Consider the following 14202-nt stretch of genomic DNA (forward strand, 5'->3'; position numbering starts at 1 on the left):
AATGCGATTCTGTACCTGTACGAGGTACCCAGAAATCGTCTTCATGAATGGTAACAGTGAAGTTATGGCCGTTAAGGTATAGTGTTATAAATTATAATCCACCCTTAATGTTTATCTGAATTATCACTCTTAATTCACTTTGAATCATTATTTTTTTTAAATATTTTATTTTTAGTCAAACTATTTTTTTATAAAAATTGTTAATCGACTTATTATTAATTAACATCACGTCAACACTTCAATTACACATGCCATTATGTCAAGTCAACATTTAACTTTATCTAACGTCATATTTAAAATGATTATTTATCTTCTCAGAAATATTTTTCTAAGAAATATTAAACACGTAAATCTTAAATTAAATAATCTTAATTTCTGAAATTGCTTCTCTAACACATTTATTTTCGAAAGGTATGCTAAACCAACCCAAAAATTATATACCAAGCGTAGTCAAAATGTAATCAAGTTCATCAAAATTATTGCGTTCACCAAATCATTCACTCAGAAAGGCATACTAAACGGCTCCACATCTGCTTCTGTAATGGCTTAACACATCCAACCCTACATTTTAGACCTAATACTTATCAGCTTCTGCTAGCCTGAAACTGCTCGCAGTTGGTTGACCCATTTTTCACAAACTCCAGTCATCGCATTGATCATCTTCTGTATTGCTCCTTTAAATACCTCGGAGTTACCCTGTACGAGTTTGTTAGGGTCTGGGACAGCATCGTTAACCACGACAGAGCCTATCATAGCACCCTCTTTATACGCTTGACACGCCAGAAGGATGTCAAGTGCACGGTTGCGGAAATGACCGGTAACAAAGTCCTCAAAATGCTGTAGCGAAAACATGACCGATTCGACCAAAAAAATAAAAGAAGGTATAACAATAATGAAAGAAGAAAATTGATGGACAAACATATACCTTGGGCGGTTTTCTTAGTGTATAAATCATGGTCTTTAATGATAGAATAAATACTTGCTCGTTGTACTTCCTGCACTTCCTCTCACCTTCAGCCCCGACATAAACACGTTCATACCCAGGTTCGTTAAAGAAAGGTGTAGCATTCAGAATAAGAGCTTGTATAGAAACCAATACTTGTAGCATGGTTGATTGCCCTGGAACCCACATCTCATTCTGACTTCCATGCCATGTACCCAAAAGGCTGAGACATACTTTACCACAGTTGTATAAATTAGGATTTAACCGGAGGCCACCAGAGTAGTAATAAACCATCTGACAAGAAATTATCATATACTCATTCAGCAATGTGAAATAAGTTTTTGTTGTAAGTGCATAAATACACACTGAACATACATACCGGTGGCTCGTGGGGATATTTCGGAGGGAAGAAACAATCGAAAACAAAAAGGCCATCATGGTATGGAGTACCAGCAGGTCCTATAATGATAGCCCTTAAGAGATCCATTCTTCCTTCATAAACTCACATATATAGTTTCTGTAAAACAAATAGAGGGAGCATGAGTCATTCAAATCACTGCAGCTGTAGTTTACGACGTTATTCAGCTGGGGAATGTTCGTATAATTTCAGATATGGCCATAGTTAACAATGAGTCATATTTAATTCCTTATCAATTACTATGACAATGGCACCAAATTTCAGAAAACATATTCATGAATCACAACTCACCTGGTAAGTCCTTTTCAAGAATCTTCCACTCCTCCTGTATTTGCTTCGCCCACTCCTTTGGTTGCTATCAAGAGAGAGTTAAAGAAAACATATTATATTAAAATTGACGAATTTAACATGACAGAAAACAAGATGCATACTTACCCCTCCTGATGAGTTCATATTGCTGTAATGATGGTCTGAGAAATCGTCCACAACATCAAAATGTTTGAAGCTGAGAAATTTTTGCATATCTCCATCTTCTTCATTTCCTCCTCCTTTGCAATCAGACCCCGACTCTCTTGAGACCATTGAAGTATCGGAAAAAGTCGACTTCAGTTTGATATCAGCCAATGTCGTGGGGGCGGTTGGGACACCAAGGGCAGGAGGCAGATTTCCGGTTGGAGCAGAGTCTTTCAACCAAGGAATCAAAGCCTCAACCCCATGAGGAAGATCCACGTTATCAAAATGGGATTGCATAATTGAATAATCATCTACATATAAGAAATCATCATCGTCGCCATAATCAGAAACATCATCAGCATCGTCACAATCCTCATCATCATCAACATAGGACAAATCAGAGTTAGAACTGATTGATGCCGAAGTAGAACTCTTGACAGGATTGTTACTCTCCTCAGACCCTGCTATACTGACAGAATTTCCCTGATCATTGGCTGAAGCATCCTGGAAAAAAAATAGAGAAGTAAATTCAATTAAAGACCAGCTGGTGAAATAAATAAAAAGTTTTGCCTAGGTAAAATGCAGTTTCTATTTGAAAATGCAACACCTCCGCATTGTCCTCGCCCTTCTTCTCACAGCATATCTTAGTTTTTCCCTTGCTGTCCAGTCCATCTTTCTCAGAACGAATCAAAATCGTAGTTGAATCATCAACTTGTTCAATATCCATTGCATCAGACAGAAGAATCTAAACAAGAAGATTGGTTCCTCAACATAGAGTTGAAGCAAAATATTTAAGTGAAAACTGAAAAGGGTTGCATATCAGAAGGGAGTCCAAATGGTCTAATACAATTATATAGAATTGAGAAAAATGGCAATGACAAGAACTTATCCTCAAAATATGTTCTACGCTTTCCTTAGAGATCGTAAAACGGAATGTAGCTTTTTCTCAAGCTTTGTGCATAGGAAAATTTTCTTTTTATTTGTTCTACTAGCACAGTTTTTTTCCTTTTTGGGTTGGATTTTACATCATTTTATCTAACTAATTTATTTCCGATCTGATTGATTCTCTCGTATTGATAATTGTTAACAATAACTCTAGATATATTGCATTTAAGTTATGATAAAATAAATTATTAATATGTTGTCATTAATGTATTTATTTTTTATATTAGTATTAATGATACTTATCATTTACTTTAGTTGAATTTTTCAACTTTGATCTATAATCATATTTTTGTTATTTAATAATAATTGTATATATCATAAAAATAACATGTTAATATAATTAATTTTTAAATTATAATTTTATCATATTTTCTATATTTATTTAATAAAATTAACCACTATTTAATAAAAAAAGACTTAATGTAAAAATAAGTGTTTAAAGAATTTTTTACATTCGTTATATTTGTTGTATTTTTAGGTGGTAACTATTAAAAGTCAAAATTGGTGGAAGCTAAATTTGACAAATTTATGCAATTCAGTGGCTTTCGGTGCACACTGATTTTGTTATTTTTTAATGGTATAATTGCACTTTAGTCCATACACTTTAGGATATTTTTAAGATTAATCCTTAAGCTTCAACTATAAATACATAACTCATTTAACTTCAAAATTATCTCAAATCATTTCTTCCTCCCAATACTAAAGAGTTTAGAGAGTTCTCTTGTGAGTTGTGAGTGTTTTGTAAACACCTGTAAATTTTCTCTCTTTAGTAAAAGATCTGCAGCAGTCAAGAGACGTAGTCAAAATTGGTTAAACTCTGTTATCAATTTCGGGTATTATTTTTCCGCTTTTATTTCGCGTTCTCACTAATCTGGTTATAGGAAAATTACTCGTTTATTTCCCAACAGTAACCATTGTTAAAAAATAACATTATCTAACATGTCTTAGACTTATAAAATTTTAATAATTTATTTTGAAACAAAAAAATTATAATTTAGGTTTTTAAAAAAACAAATTTCTTTAGAATTAAAAAAAAAGCTAGTCTTTCATTGTAAATATTAAAGAACGGAAAAAAGAGAAGTCCGACCAAATCATTAAAAATAATAAATGCCAAATCAAACATTTGCATGCAAAAATACTACATGGCAGCTTTTTCTTTAAAATACACCAGACTATGGATGAAACAGAGTTTTGGTTCAAAGAAGAAAGAGGAGAAAACAAATAATAACGTGAAAACGATTTGGCAAATCCAAACAAACAGAAATTAATCCATGGCTCTGCTTGGCCACAGGGAAACATGAGAGCAAAGCGGAAGACAAGTAGAAACCTTTTTTTTTTTCTAATCCACGTGCAGGAAAGACCTTCACTTTTTCCCTTGGAGCGAATTTTCCCAGCAACCAAACAGAGACTTTAAAAAAATACATATAAAGAATTCCATACGAATCTCATTCAGTGAGAGAGAGAGAGAGAGAGAGAGAACTCCGATCAAAAGCCGACAATCAAATCAAAAGATCATTCATCAAAAAGCAACGAAAATCAAATTCCATCCACTCCAACACTCTTAATCAAACTATAAAGCACACCACAGTAAAAAACATACGTCATGATTTGGCTTAATTAAAAGAAGAAAAAAACCTGGTTGAGTTTAAGTCGCTTGGAGATCGAAGCGTCGTCTACACGAAGATCCATGAAAAGACTGATCTTCGCTAACTCAAAAAGGGTACTACTAAAGATACCAACTTTTTCTAAACATACCAAGTTAAACCACTATCTATTATTTTAAATAATCCACCACACTAAAATTTATCATAAATAAATCTCACTACCCATTAAATAAAACCTCATAATATTTAGAGTTTCACATTAAACATAATATTTAAATTTAAAAAACATAAAATAAACATTTAACAGTTAATCTGATAAAATATGAATACTTATTGATTTTCAAGTGATTCTAGTCTTTAAATTTGTGTGTTTTTTAATTTAATAATTTGAAGAAAAAAATTTGAGTATCGGGGTACCCGACATACAGGTACCCGAAACATCTGGGTCGGGACACGGATCGAAAAATCATTGACCCGAATTTGCACACCCCTAGCGCACATTGGTTTGAGCTTGGCGTGCGCAATTCCATCTCATCCATTGATTTTTGGCCATCGTATTATTAACCGTTAGATGATCTGACTAATGTTAGAATATAAAAGTGACATTGCATCTGTATGAGAAGACCCATATGTTAGTCGTAAGGAAGAGTTAAATATTAATAACAAAAAATATCTTCGACATTTTTATATATTTTGAGTTAAATCAGAAAAAATTATGAATTGAGAATATATATATTCAAATAATAAAAAAATTAGGTTTTGATTTGTTTAAATTATTTCAATTTCAATTTAATTTTATTTTTTATTACATATTAATTTTATTTTTCTTTGAATTTTCAGGTATCACAAATATTTTTAATCGAACAAATTTATAACAGATATGAGACTTTTGATAGAATAACACCCAACCCGTGCGTCACACATTAACATAACCCATTTACCCAATTTTATTTCTTTGCCACCCATACACCCTATACATTTATTAAAAAATAATAAAGAAATAAAAATGATGCCTTCTCTCTCCTTTTCTATTATTCTATTAAAAGAATTGGTATGTTTAGTAAAACATTTGGTACATTTAGACACACCCACTCAAAAAATACTTTTGGGGAAAAATAATTTATTTTTAATGAGATAATTTGAAAGCCGAAATTTCTTCAATAGTTTCCGGGGCAGAATTGCGTGGAAAGAAAATATTAACACCGAAGAGTTGTTTTATTAATTTAACCTTTTTATTAATTCAAGGGTTAATTCTATAAAAGCCCCAAACTATCGCCATAACTCTGAATTGGACCCTAAACTAAAGCAACACTATAATTGAGCCCTCAAAATATTAGTGTGGATCTAATGCATGGATGTGTTGAAAAACAGAGAATGCCAATAAAATTTAAAAAAATATAGCTACTTTTTTTCTTAACACGTAAAATATAAATCGTTCTCATAATAGATAAGCTTGATTCACGCTTTGAAGTTTGGTTTATATCAAATATAAGTTAATATTTAATGCTCAAAACTAATGATTAAACACACATATATTATAAGTTTACGTTAAATTATTGTTTGTATTTCTTTTATTAATCTAAAATGATTATAAGATAGCATCAGTTCTAAAGATTTCTATCTATTTGACAATGAAATATCAAACGCCTTTGTTGTCCCTGGTGCATGAACCTAGGACTTCTAAGAATAACAATCATCACTTTGAACATCGAAATAACTTGGTTTGTGCAAATTCTAGTATGTACTTAATGTAAAACTAATGACTATGTTGACAATATGGACATAATCGATACGATATAGATATTCTGAATACTTCATTATAACTTTTTTTTTTGAAGTTTCAAGATAAATTTAAAATCTACATCAAAATTGGAGGGTTTCTGATGGAATTAACCCTAAATAAAATTACAAATGTAAACACATTATGATGGGCACTGGGCAGTAATCAAGTACAGCGGTATTGTGAATTGTGATTGAATTATCCCAATAATTAAGGAATAAAGATATTAGTTAACTTATTTAAAACACACACACACACATTTAATGTTGGGTAAGGCAAAGAGAGCACCACATTAGGTAAAAGTAAAACACGTACACTTGAGTCGTACGCATGAAGGGAAGCATGAGACATGCTACCATGTGGCCGTGTCCATCTTTATTACATATGGTATTTACTATATTATATTAGGCATGTGCTAAAAAAATATTTATTTTTATTGAATTATGTTAACTAACAATATAAAATATTAAATAAATGGTTTGATAAATTTAATATGGGTTTTATAAATTTAGACTTGGTTTGATAGGTTTGCTTTTTTTTTAAAAAAAATTATTCGGATTGAATTTGGCCGAGTTAAGTCGTGTTGGGTATTGTAAATGATGATGTCAAAGCGGATTTAGATCTAGAGTGAAATATTTTCGGCTAACCCCAAGATAATTTAAATATAATTACTATAATATTACTCTCTATGATTTTTTTCAATAGTGTCCCTATTTTATAAAAAAAATATTATATATATATATATATTGTTGGACTAGATGCGATTTTTTATCTCAAATTTTAGACTCAGTTTGAGGTAAAATGATACCTCTTTAAAATTGAGTTGGATCTAATTTGAGTGAATGAGATTTGTTTATCGAGTCATGTCGGATTTGATAAAAACCCGAATCAACTCGACCTGTTATCATTATATACTATACACATAAAACATATTAAGAAAATTTATCTAATACTATCTTGTAAACTTTAATTATTCAAATCTGAATATTTTAGGATTTAGAAATTTTATTTAGGGTTTATGTTTTAGGATTTAGATTTAGAATTTATTATTTAGAGGATAGTATTTTAGAATTTATGATTAAAATAATCAGGTTTGTATAAAATAAATTTTGTCTAGATTGCATGTGAAATAATATCCTTTAAAATAATTGTTAAAACTCCTAACCAGAATGATATCATGCGTTAGTCAGATATAAACTGAAATTGAAAAAGATAAGAGTATCATTCTGTTAAGGATTATTATTTGATAATTTGGTGAAAAAAAAAATACTTCCACACGTTTTTAAATTCTAAACCTTTTAAATTCTAGAGTCTAAATTCTAAAATCAAACTATATACACTAAAATATAGATCTTTAATCCTAAACCCTAAAATAGGTAATATTGTGTATCCAACAATTCCCTTCTTTTTAAATAATAATTAAATTATTGTAAAAGTAATTTTATTTTTATTACGTTTATACATTTTTTTAATAGTTTAAGATGATTACAATATAATAGTATTTGTTCAAAATATTTTTTAATCATTGACAAGTCAGCTACTCGAACTCAGGACCTCATGAGAGAACAACACCCATCTAACCATTGAGGTCACTAAATGAGTTTTATTTTTACACAAATTTTAAATAAAATGATAAATATATAACTTAATATTAAAACGTGAAACTAATAAATTTACATATAAATATCTTATACCTATAATTGTTTGTTAAATAATTTTTATAAATTATTCACCATATCATAAATATAATATTATCACTTATGCAAATCTCAAAATTTATAATTTGAGCAGATATAAGCACAAAAGTTGAATGATGTAAACCAAATCAATTAAAATTCATTTTAGGATAGTTTGTGGTGCATGATGGGACGCTGGCTCAGTATAGTACCAGGAAACGATCAAAGTTGAGAAAGGCCGTTAGAAGGCAGCCCAGTAAAGAAGTGGAAAATACCCATAAAAGGAGAGCCCAGGAACAAATTAGATCAAATCAAATCTGGGTAAAATGCTTAACGAAAAACTCGCCAGTTCAGGGTGGCGCTAAGTTTGGGCGCCAAACCAGACGTTTCCCGCTAAATTCACCCGCCACACTAACCTTCTTCAATGGATAAAAACCCCACCAACCGACTCTCACTCAGTTCATCCAACCCTTTTGAAATCTAAAGTTATTTCTCAAAAACTTCTCACAATTGCAAACACCACCAATCCCCAAAACATGGTGGTTCCTCTAGGCCCGGGCAAGTTCTACGGCAGCAGCCTTCCGCGCCCTCGTATCTATACCGAGACCCGATTCAATTCCGAACGCGTGGATCCTCCGGTTCCGGTCCTTGACCCGCTGCTGTCCTGGGCCAACGAAGCGCACTGGTCCATGGGTGGCCTCAGTTTCAAGCGCCTCCGTCTCCAAGGGCGGATCGAAGGCAACGTTAAGAGACTGAAAGCCCAACGCGAGAAGCTCCTTAACGAGAAGGATGATGATCCGATTGTTATGAAAAACAATAGGGATGCTTCGATGTCGCCCCCTCCTGCTCCAATGGCCATTAAGAGGAAGAGATTCTTCGATCTTATTGACGACGACGACGTGGAGAGCGAAAGTGAAAGTGATGAAATGGTGGTGAAGAGAGAAGCGAAGAGGGCGTCGAGGAAAGGTCCAGTGAGGAAGCTGGGATGATTTTGAGAGGGTGGCAAATGATAAAGAGAAGAGGAGTTTCAGTGATGGAATCGTTGGCGATGTAATGAAGATTGCCGAGGAGGTTAATGCTGAATCCGAGGTCGTGAAGAAGAGGAGGAGGATTGTAAAGGGTTTGAAGAACGATAAAGACAAGCTGCAGCAAGGTGGAACAGGGACAAGGTCTTCTCCGAGATTGGCAAAGCGTGGTTGAGCATTTTTAATCTTCATAATGACTTGAAAACCCTATCTTCTATGTATTGAATAAATAAATAAACATTCGTGTGCTCCTTGATTTCTCAACTTTGGGGTTTAAGTTTTGCAAATAGAAAAAAAATACTGGATTGGATCCATTCGAGGTTTAATATTTCCCAGCTCAGATTCTTTCAAAGATATTTTCTTGATTGTGAATGCTGTATCTGCTATGTCCAACAATTAGTTGGGGCTCATCCAACATACTTGAAATTTGGAAGAGGTGCTATTATCGGGATTCATTCAAATTTCTAACATGCATTGACGATCTGGTAATCATTGTAGACAGTCGGTTCACAGTTGCTACGAAAATTTTGCAGCAAACTCGCAATCAAGTACTATATATATCTGCATATCTACTTGAACCATATTGTAATTTGTATGGGATATGAGAAGAAGAAAAAATACAGTACAATAAACTTTTTATATCTGCCACAAACTACCTCACCAGAACGAATCGAATTTTTTGATACCGCTAGCTTTGCTTTCTCTTGGAACACAGTTGTTTGAAGTTTTCGTTTTCTTGAACAAGTCCTTGGATTCTAGCCAATCTGCACGAGTGTTCTATGTTCAGTTTGTAAATCAGTTGGGACTCCCATGGTACGATCCCGAAATCATCGCTGTATTCTGTCATTCCTTTGACGAAGAATTGCCAGACTAAAGCGCCTGCCCCTGACCCTTTCTTCTTTGCAGACTTGTAAATGATGTCTAGAACAGTTCTATAAAGCTGCTCTCGTTGGGATGGCTGGTAGTCTTTGTTCTGGTCGGACAAGCCATACTCTGTGAACATAACCGGCTTCTTCAGTTCCTTGTCACAATCTTCAATGTGTGAGCGCATCCACTTGGAAACGTAGTTCCGTTTTTCTTCAAAACCGAGATGATGAAACCTACCAAAGAGGGTACGAAAAAGATTCGAGAAAATTATAAGGCTTTATTCCGTATCAAGCAATTGATATTTTACATACATACTGATACATTTCATAAATAGTGGTCAATATTGCTTACCATTGGTCGGCATATATATGAACAGAGGCAAAATCAACATGCGTAATGTTCGAGTTGCGCATAAAATCAGATCCAAGGGCTGATGCCCACTCTTCTGGATTCACAGTTGACTTCTTGGGGCTTTTAGGACCGTAAAATCCTTCTAAGCCGATGGTCAATAGATGGTTTTTGTCGATTGATTTTACGAAAGCCGTCATCTCTTCTAACCAATCCTGCAATGGAATGCCATAAAATTGAACTCACGATACGATACAAAACGATAAATCTTGGAAGAAAGTAAAATCTTGGTCTTTGAGATGAATGCATACAACATGTAAAACCTGTTTTCTGAAATATGAACATTTTGCACAACACCATAACATTCATCTAAATTAAACATAATTGGTCTAGATTATAGAGAAAAGTTAGAAACCAATACAGGGTCAATACTGCATTCATCAGTGCTTAAAATAACATGTACGGTCTTTTTCTGGTCCATCTAAATAGTGCAAGATCTCATAACTTACTTGAAGAGTATCCCCAGAAGGATCGGTTATGCAACGAGGTTCGTTTATCAACTCCCAAGCAAAGATGGTAGGATCATTCCGATATTCGATTCCTGTGATGGTGTTCTTCCTGGTGAGGACGGTCTGAGAGCAAGAAATACATCACAATAAGACTTCATTGCAGCTTAGAAAAGATTTTTTGAATTTATCTTGCAAATATAGAAAAAGAACATCGTAGGAAGAAACTACATTATCCCTCAAATTTGAGATCATACAGTTAGTTGGCCTTGTCAACCTTATTCACACACAATCATGTTTCTTAACAATTTGAAATGAGGTTCAATATATATTGTGTTGGTAGAAAGAAGAACCCGGGAAGACAGTATGTTCCTACTATTGTTGGCTAGCACCCGGTAAGAATCATACTTGTGACATACTATCTAATATGCAAGCTCCTTGCGATGAATCAATGATAAATAGAACAAACCTATATCCTTCCCCTCGGGCATAAAATAAGAAAGAAAAATAAAGTACAATACTTCACAAAGCTTAGCAACACATTTCCTATCACTTTCAGTTCTCTTTCACAACCACATTGTTGTTAATAGCTTTTGTGTTTGTTATCTACAGATGAAACGATTGGACCTTTTTGTTTATAGGGTCATATCCAATAAGGACTAAATTAATAAGAAGCAAGTTGATATGACGTTTTCGGTATCAGATTCCCCTTTGAACATTAAGACTTGTATATTTTAACAATGTAATGTTAGCACTCCAAGAGCAGTTCACAGAAGATATGCGGTGATATACATGCATCTCGATGCAGGGGAAAAATTCTCATTATTCAAATATGAGGAAAAAAATACAAGTAGAACTTAGATAGATGGTGAGATACCAGGACATAATTCTTAAAATATTTGCGGATTGATGGGTCAAAGAAGAAGGAATCATTAGAAGAGCTCAAACCAATGCCTTCTTGCCACGCCCAGTTGACATACTGTGTCTTTCCACCATATGGTTGCAAGTTATTTACTAAGCTAAGAAGGAGCCTAATTCCATGTTGCCTTGCTTCTGCAATGACATAATCCAAGGCCTGCAGAAAAGGAACGTCATCAACATAAATAACCATTATTAAGAAAAAGTACTCTACAATCATACTAACCAACATTAGAGAGCACAACAGAGTCAATAATTCACAGTTTTTTGACATGTTTCTAATCAAGCAGCTGAGAAAACGAAGCAATTTGAAATCTGAACGCTTAGATTTCATGTTAGAGAGCCCTACCACATATATTCAAGACAAGCCTAGTTTAGATTAGCAACTGTGCAATAATCTAAATCATCTTCAATATGCACATTGTAAATCTCTTGTAAGCTCAAAACCGAAACGGTGCTTGCATTGAACACCCGGATCATATAGGATTGTGATTATACAGCTGATAATTAACAACGCAGACATCAAAATTTACAAAATAAAAAACCAGAATCTCAGAACAAATACCTTGAAGACTCGCTCATCGAATTGCCCGGGGAAATCTGGAGAGAATTATAGCCTCCATCATTAAAGGCCCAAGTTCTACAAACAGTGAGACCCATCTTCGCACCAGCTTGAAGCATTGCACTGACCTTAGGTCGAGTATTTTCCTCCACAGAATGGGACATTAACCAGTAAGAATTCCATCCATTAACATACAAAGGTTTCCCATCCAAAAAGAACTGAGTCCCATTCCTTTCCACAAAACTTAATCTCTGTTCCCTAGGGAAACGACTAAGCTTCAAACCACCAAAAGACATATAAATAAAAGCCACACATGAAGCAAATCCAAGAATTGGGTATAACATCCCATTGCCAGCCATAACCTTCCTGTATAGCAAACAACCTACAAATCAATCAACAGGCAAAAATCCCAGAATTACTTTTTTAAAAAGGACAGATTATTTGGGTACCCTTCTAACAAAGTTCCAAAATTTAAGGATACCCAAAGTGGAGATTACAGAGTTACAGTACCTTAAACTCCAATGTGAACGCAGATCATTCTTCATATGGTCACACAAAAAAAGTATAAACATAACAAACAAAGCAGATAGATTTGCAAGTTTAAGTGTTTCTGCTTAGGAACTAGGGTGGTTTTAATTGCAGAAAATGATGCAAGAAATGAGGGGGGAGAAAACATGAAGGGACTGAAAATGAAGGGCAAAGAAAGCAAACCCAAGAGTTTCAAAGACAAAGGTAAGATTGGGATGGTGTAATACTGGGTATCAACAATCACAGATACAAGCACTGCACCTGATTTCCCCCACAGTTTCCTTGAATTTTAATAAAGCTAACCGAAACAAGTGTCTCGGCCCATGTGATTACCTCCCCGTAAAAGAAAAGAAAAATTACTGGGGAAGTTGGATTCTCCTGGCCTGTGAAGTTTTGAGCTTTTTCCTTTATTTTTTGTGCTTTAAAATAATTGCGGGGGATTCCATTTGCTCTAATCCATGGTCGCATTTGATAAGAGAAATCTGATTAGGTTAGGCAACCTGTTAATTGATAACCGACAAAAGCTTTCCATGTGGAAAGCCCCACAACGTGGGCTACACTCCTTTCACATCTATACGTACACACGCTTCTTTCTTTTGGGCGCAAAATCTATACGTACACATGCTTTGTTGTAGACATATATTCACTCAATACCGAAAGAAATTTTTGGCAGGGTAGATTATTCCGTTAATCATCAACCTTTAAGTTTTATATCAATTTTAATACTGAACTTTTGAATTCAATTAAAGTATTAGATTATTAAATTCGAAACGGTAGAATGACGTGGTAGTTTTGGTACTAACATTATGTTAAAAAATTATTATTTATTTCACTTCATAATCTTCTTAACTAAAATAGAGTTTTTTCATCATTTTTCAACCGTAACTTTAAACTATCATTCTCCGACATTTTTTACTGTCATATCAATGAATTTGTCTCATCTTTATCTATACTTTATTTATTTAAATTTTTTCAAAACTTCTTTAAAACTCGCGAAACTAAACACAAAAATCCATATTTTTTTACTTTTTTAGATTGGATGGTTTTGAAGTATTTGTTAAAAAATTAAAATGATGAGAATCATTCTTTCAATAAGACAAACAATATACATGAGAATTAGGCTCATCAAATTATTGTCACAGAAGATCGTAGCATTAGAATATCAAACATTTAGATAAGTTTTCATCGATTTTGAATGAGTTTAGTAAAAAACCAATTTAAGGAGAGAAAAGAAGACTAAAATACTAACGTTTTGGTATTGATTTTGTCGTAAATAGTGACCGATGATTGACCGAAAACGGCAATCTTGTACAAAAACATGGAAGAAACTACCTCCTCATTATGATATTAATGATTTAACGGCTTCATGTCCTAAGTAAATCTAAAATTAAAATTTAATAGAATCGTTTTAAAACTTATAATTAAAATTAATGCAAAACTTAATATTTAACAACTAAAATTATAATTAAAGTTAATGCAGAATTTAAAATTTAATAACTAACTATATAATTTATTTTTTCTAATAAGAGAAGATGTGAAAATATATAATAGTATACTGTATAAATGATAAATAATTAATGACAGGATGTCTTCTTCCCAAATTGAGTTAGTAATAATGTTTAGCTTTTT

General features: G+C 33.2%; 2 protein-coding genes and 1 pseudogene across 2 annotated transcripts; 1 reads left to right on the plus strand and 2 right to left on the minus strand.

The window, feature by feature from the left end:
* Nucleotides 1-433: 433 nt before the first annotated feature.
* LOC120172354 lies at nucleotides 434-4476 on the minus strand (annotated as a pseudogene).
* A 3672-nt stretch (nucleotides 4477-8148) lies between these two features.
* Nucleotides 8149-9108, plus strand: LOC120172374. Its single transcript, XM_039179849.1, has 2 exons — nucleotides 8149-8618; nucleotides 8652-9108. The coding sequence occupies exons 1-2, from the start codon at nucleotides 8356-8358 to the stop codon at nucleotides 8806-8808; spliced, it is 420 nt and encodes a 139-aa protein (XP_039035780.1). The 5' UTR covers nucleotides 8149-8355; the 3' UTR covers nucleotides 8809-9108.
* Nucleotides 9109-9444: 336 nt separating this feature from the next.
* On the minus strand, nucleotides 9445-12517 carry LOC120172365 (mannan endo-1,4-beta-mannosidase 2-like). The gene is given in 7 exon segments (XM_039179837.1): nucleotides 9445-9944; nucleotides 10063-10274; nucleotides 10569-10691; nucleotides 11443-11640; nucleotides 12049-12071; nucleotides 12074-12411; nucleotides 12495-12517. Coding segments are annotated over 6 exon segments (1299 nt in total). The 5' UTR covers nucleotides 12405-12411; nucleotides 12495-12517; the 3' UTR covers nucleotides 9445-9532.
* Between the last annotated feature and the right edge of the window lie 1685 nt (nucleotides 12518-14202).

Source organism: Hibiscus syriacus, unplaced genomic scaffold, assembly GCF_006381635.1.
Source record: "Hibiscus syriacus cultivar Baekdansim isolate YM2019G1 unplaced genomic scaffold, ASM638163v2 tig00003041_pilon, whole genome shotgun sequence".
NCBI classification, from domain to species: Eukaryota; Viridiplantae; Streptophyta; class Magnoliopsida; order Malvales; family Malvaceae; genus Hibiscus; species Hibiscus syriacus.

What these genes read in the sequence shown, in the direction of transcription:
- LOC120172374 (XM_039179849.1), top strand. Translation starts at nt 8,356, where the DNA reads ATGGTGGTTCCTCTAGGCCCGGGCAAGTTCTACGGCAGCAGCCTTCCG. An exon ending in AACGAGAAGGATGATGATCC is followed by an intron (nt 8,619 to 8,651) that starts GATTGTTATGAA and finishes GGATGCTTCGAT; the next exon opens with GTCGCCCCCTCCTGCTCCAA.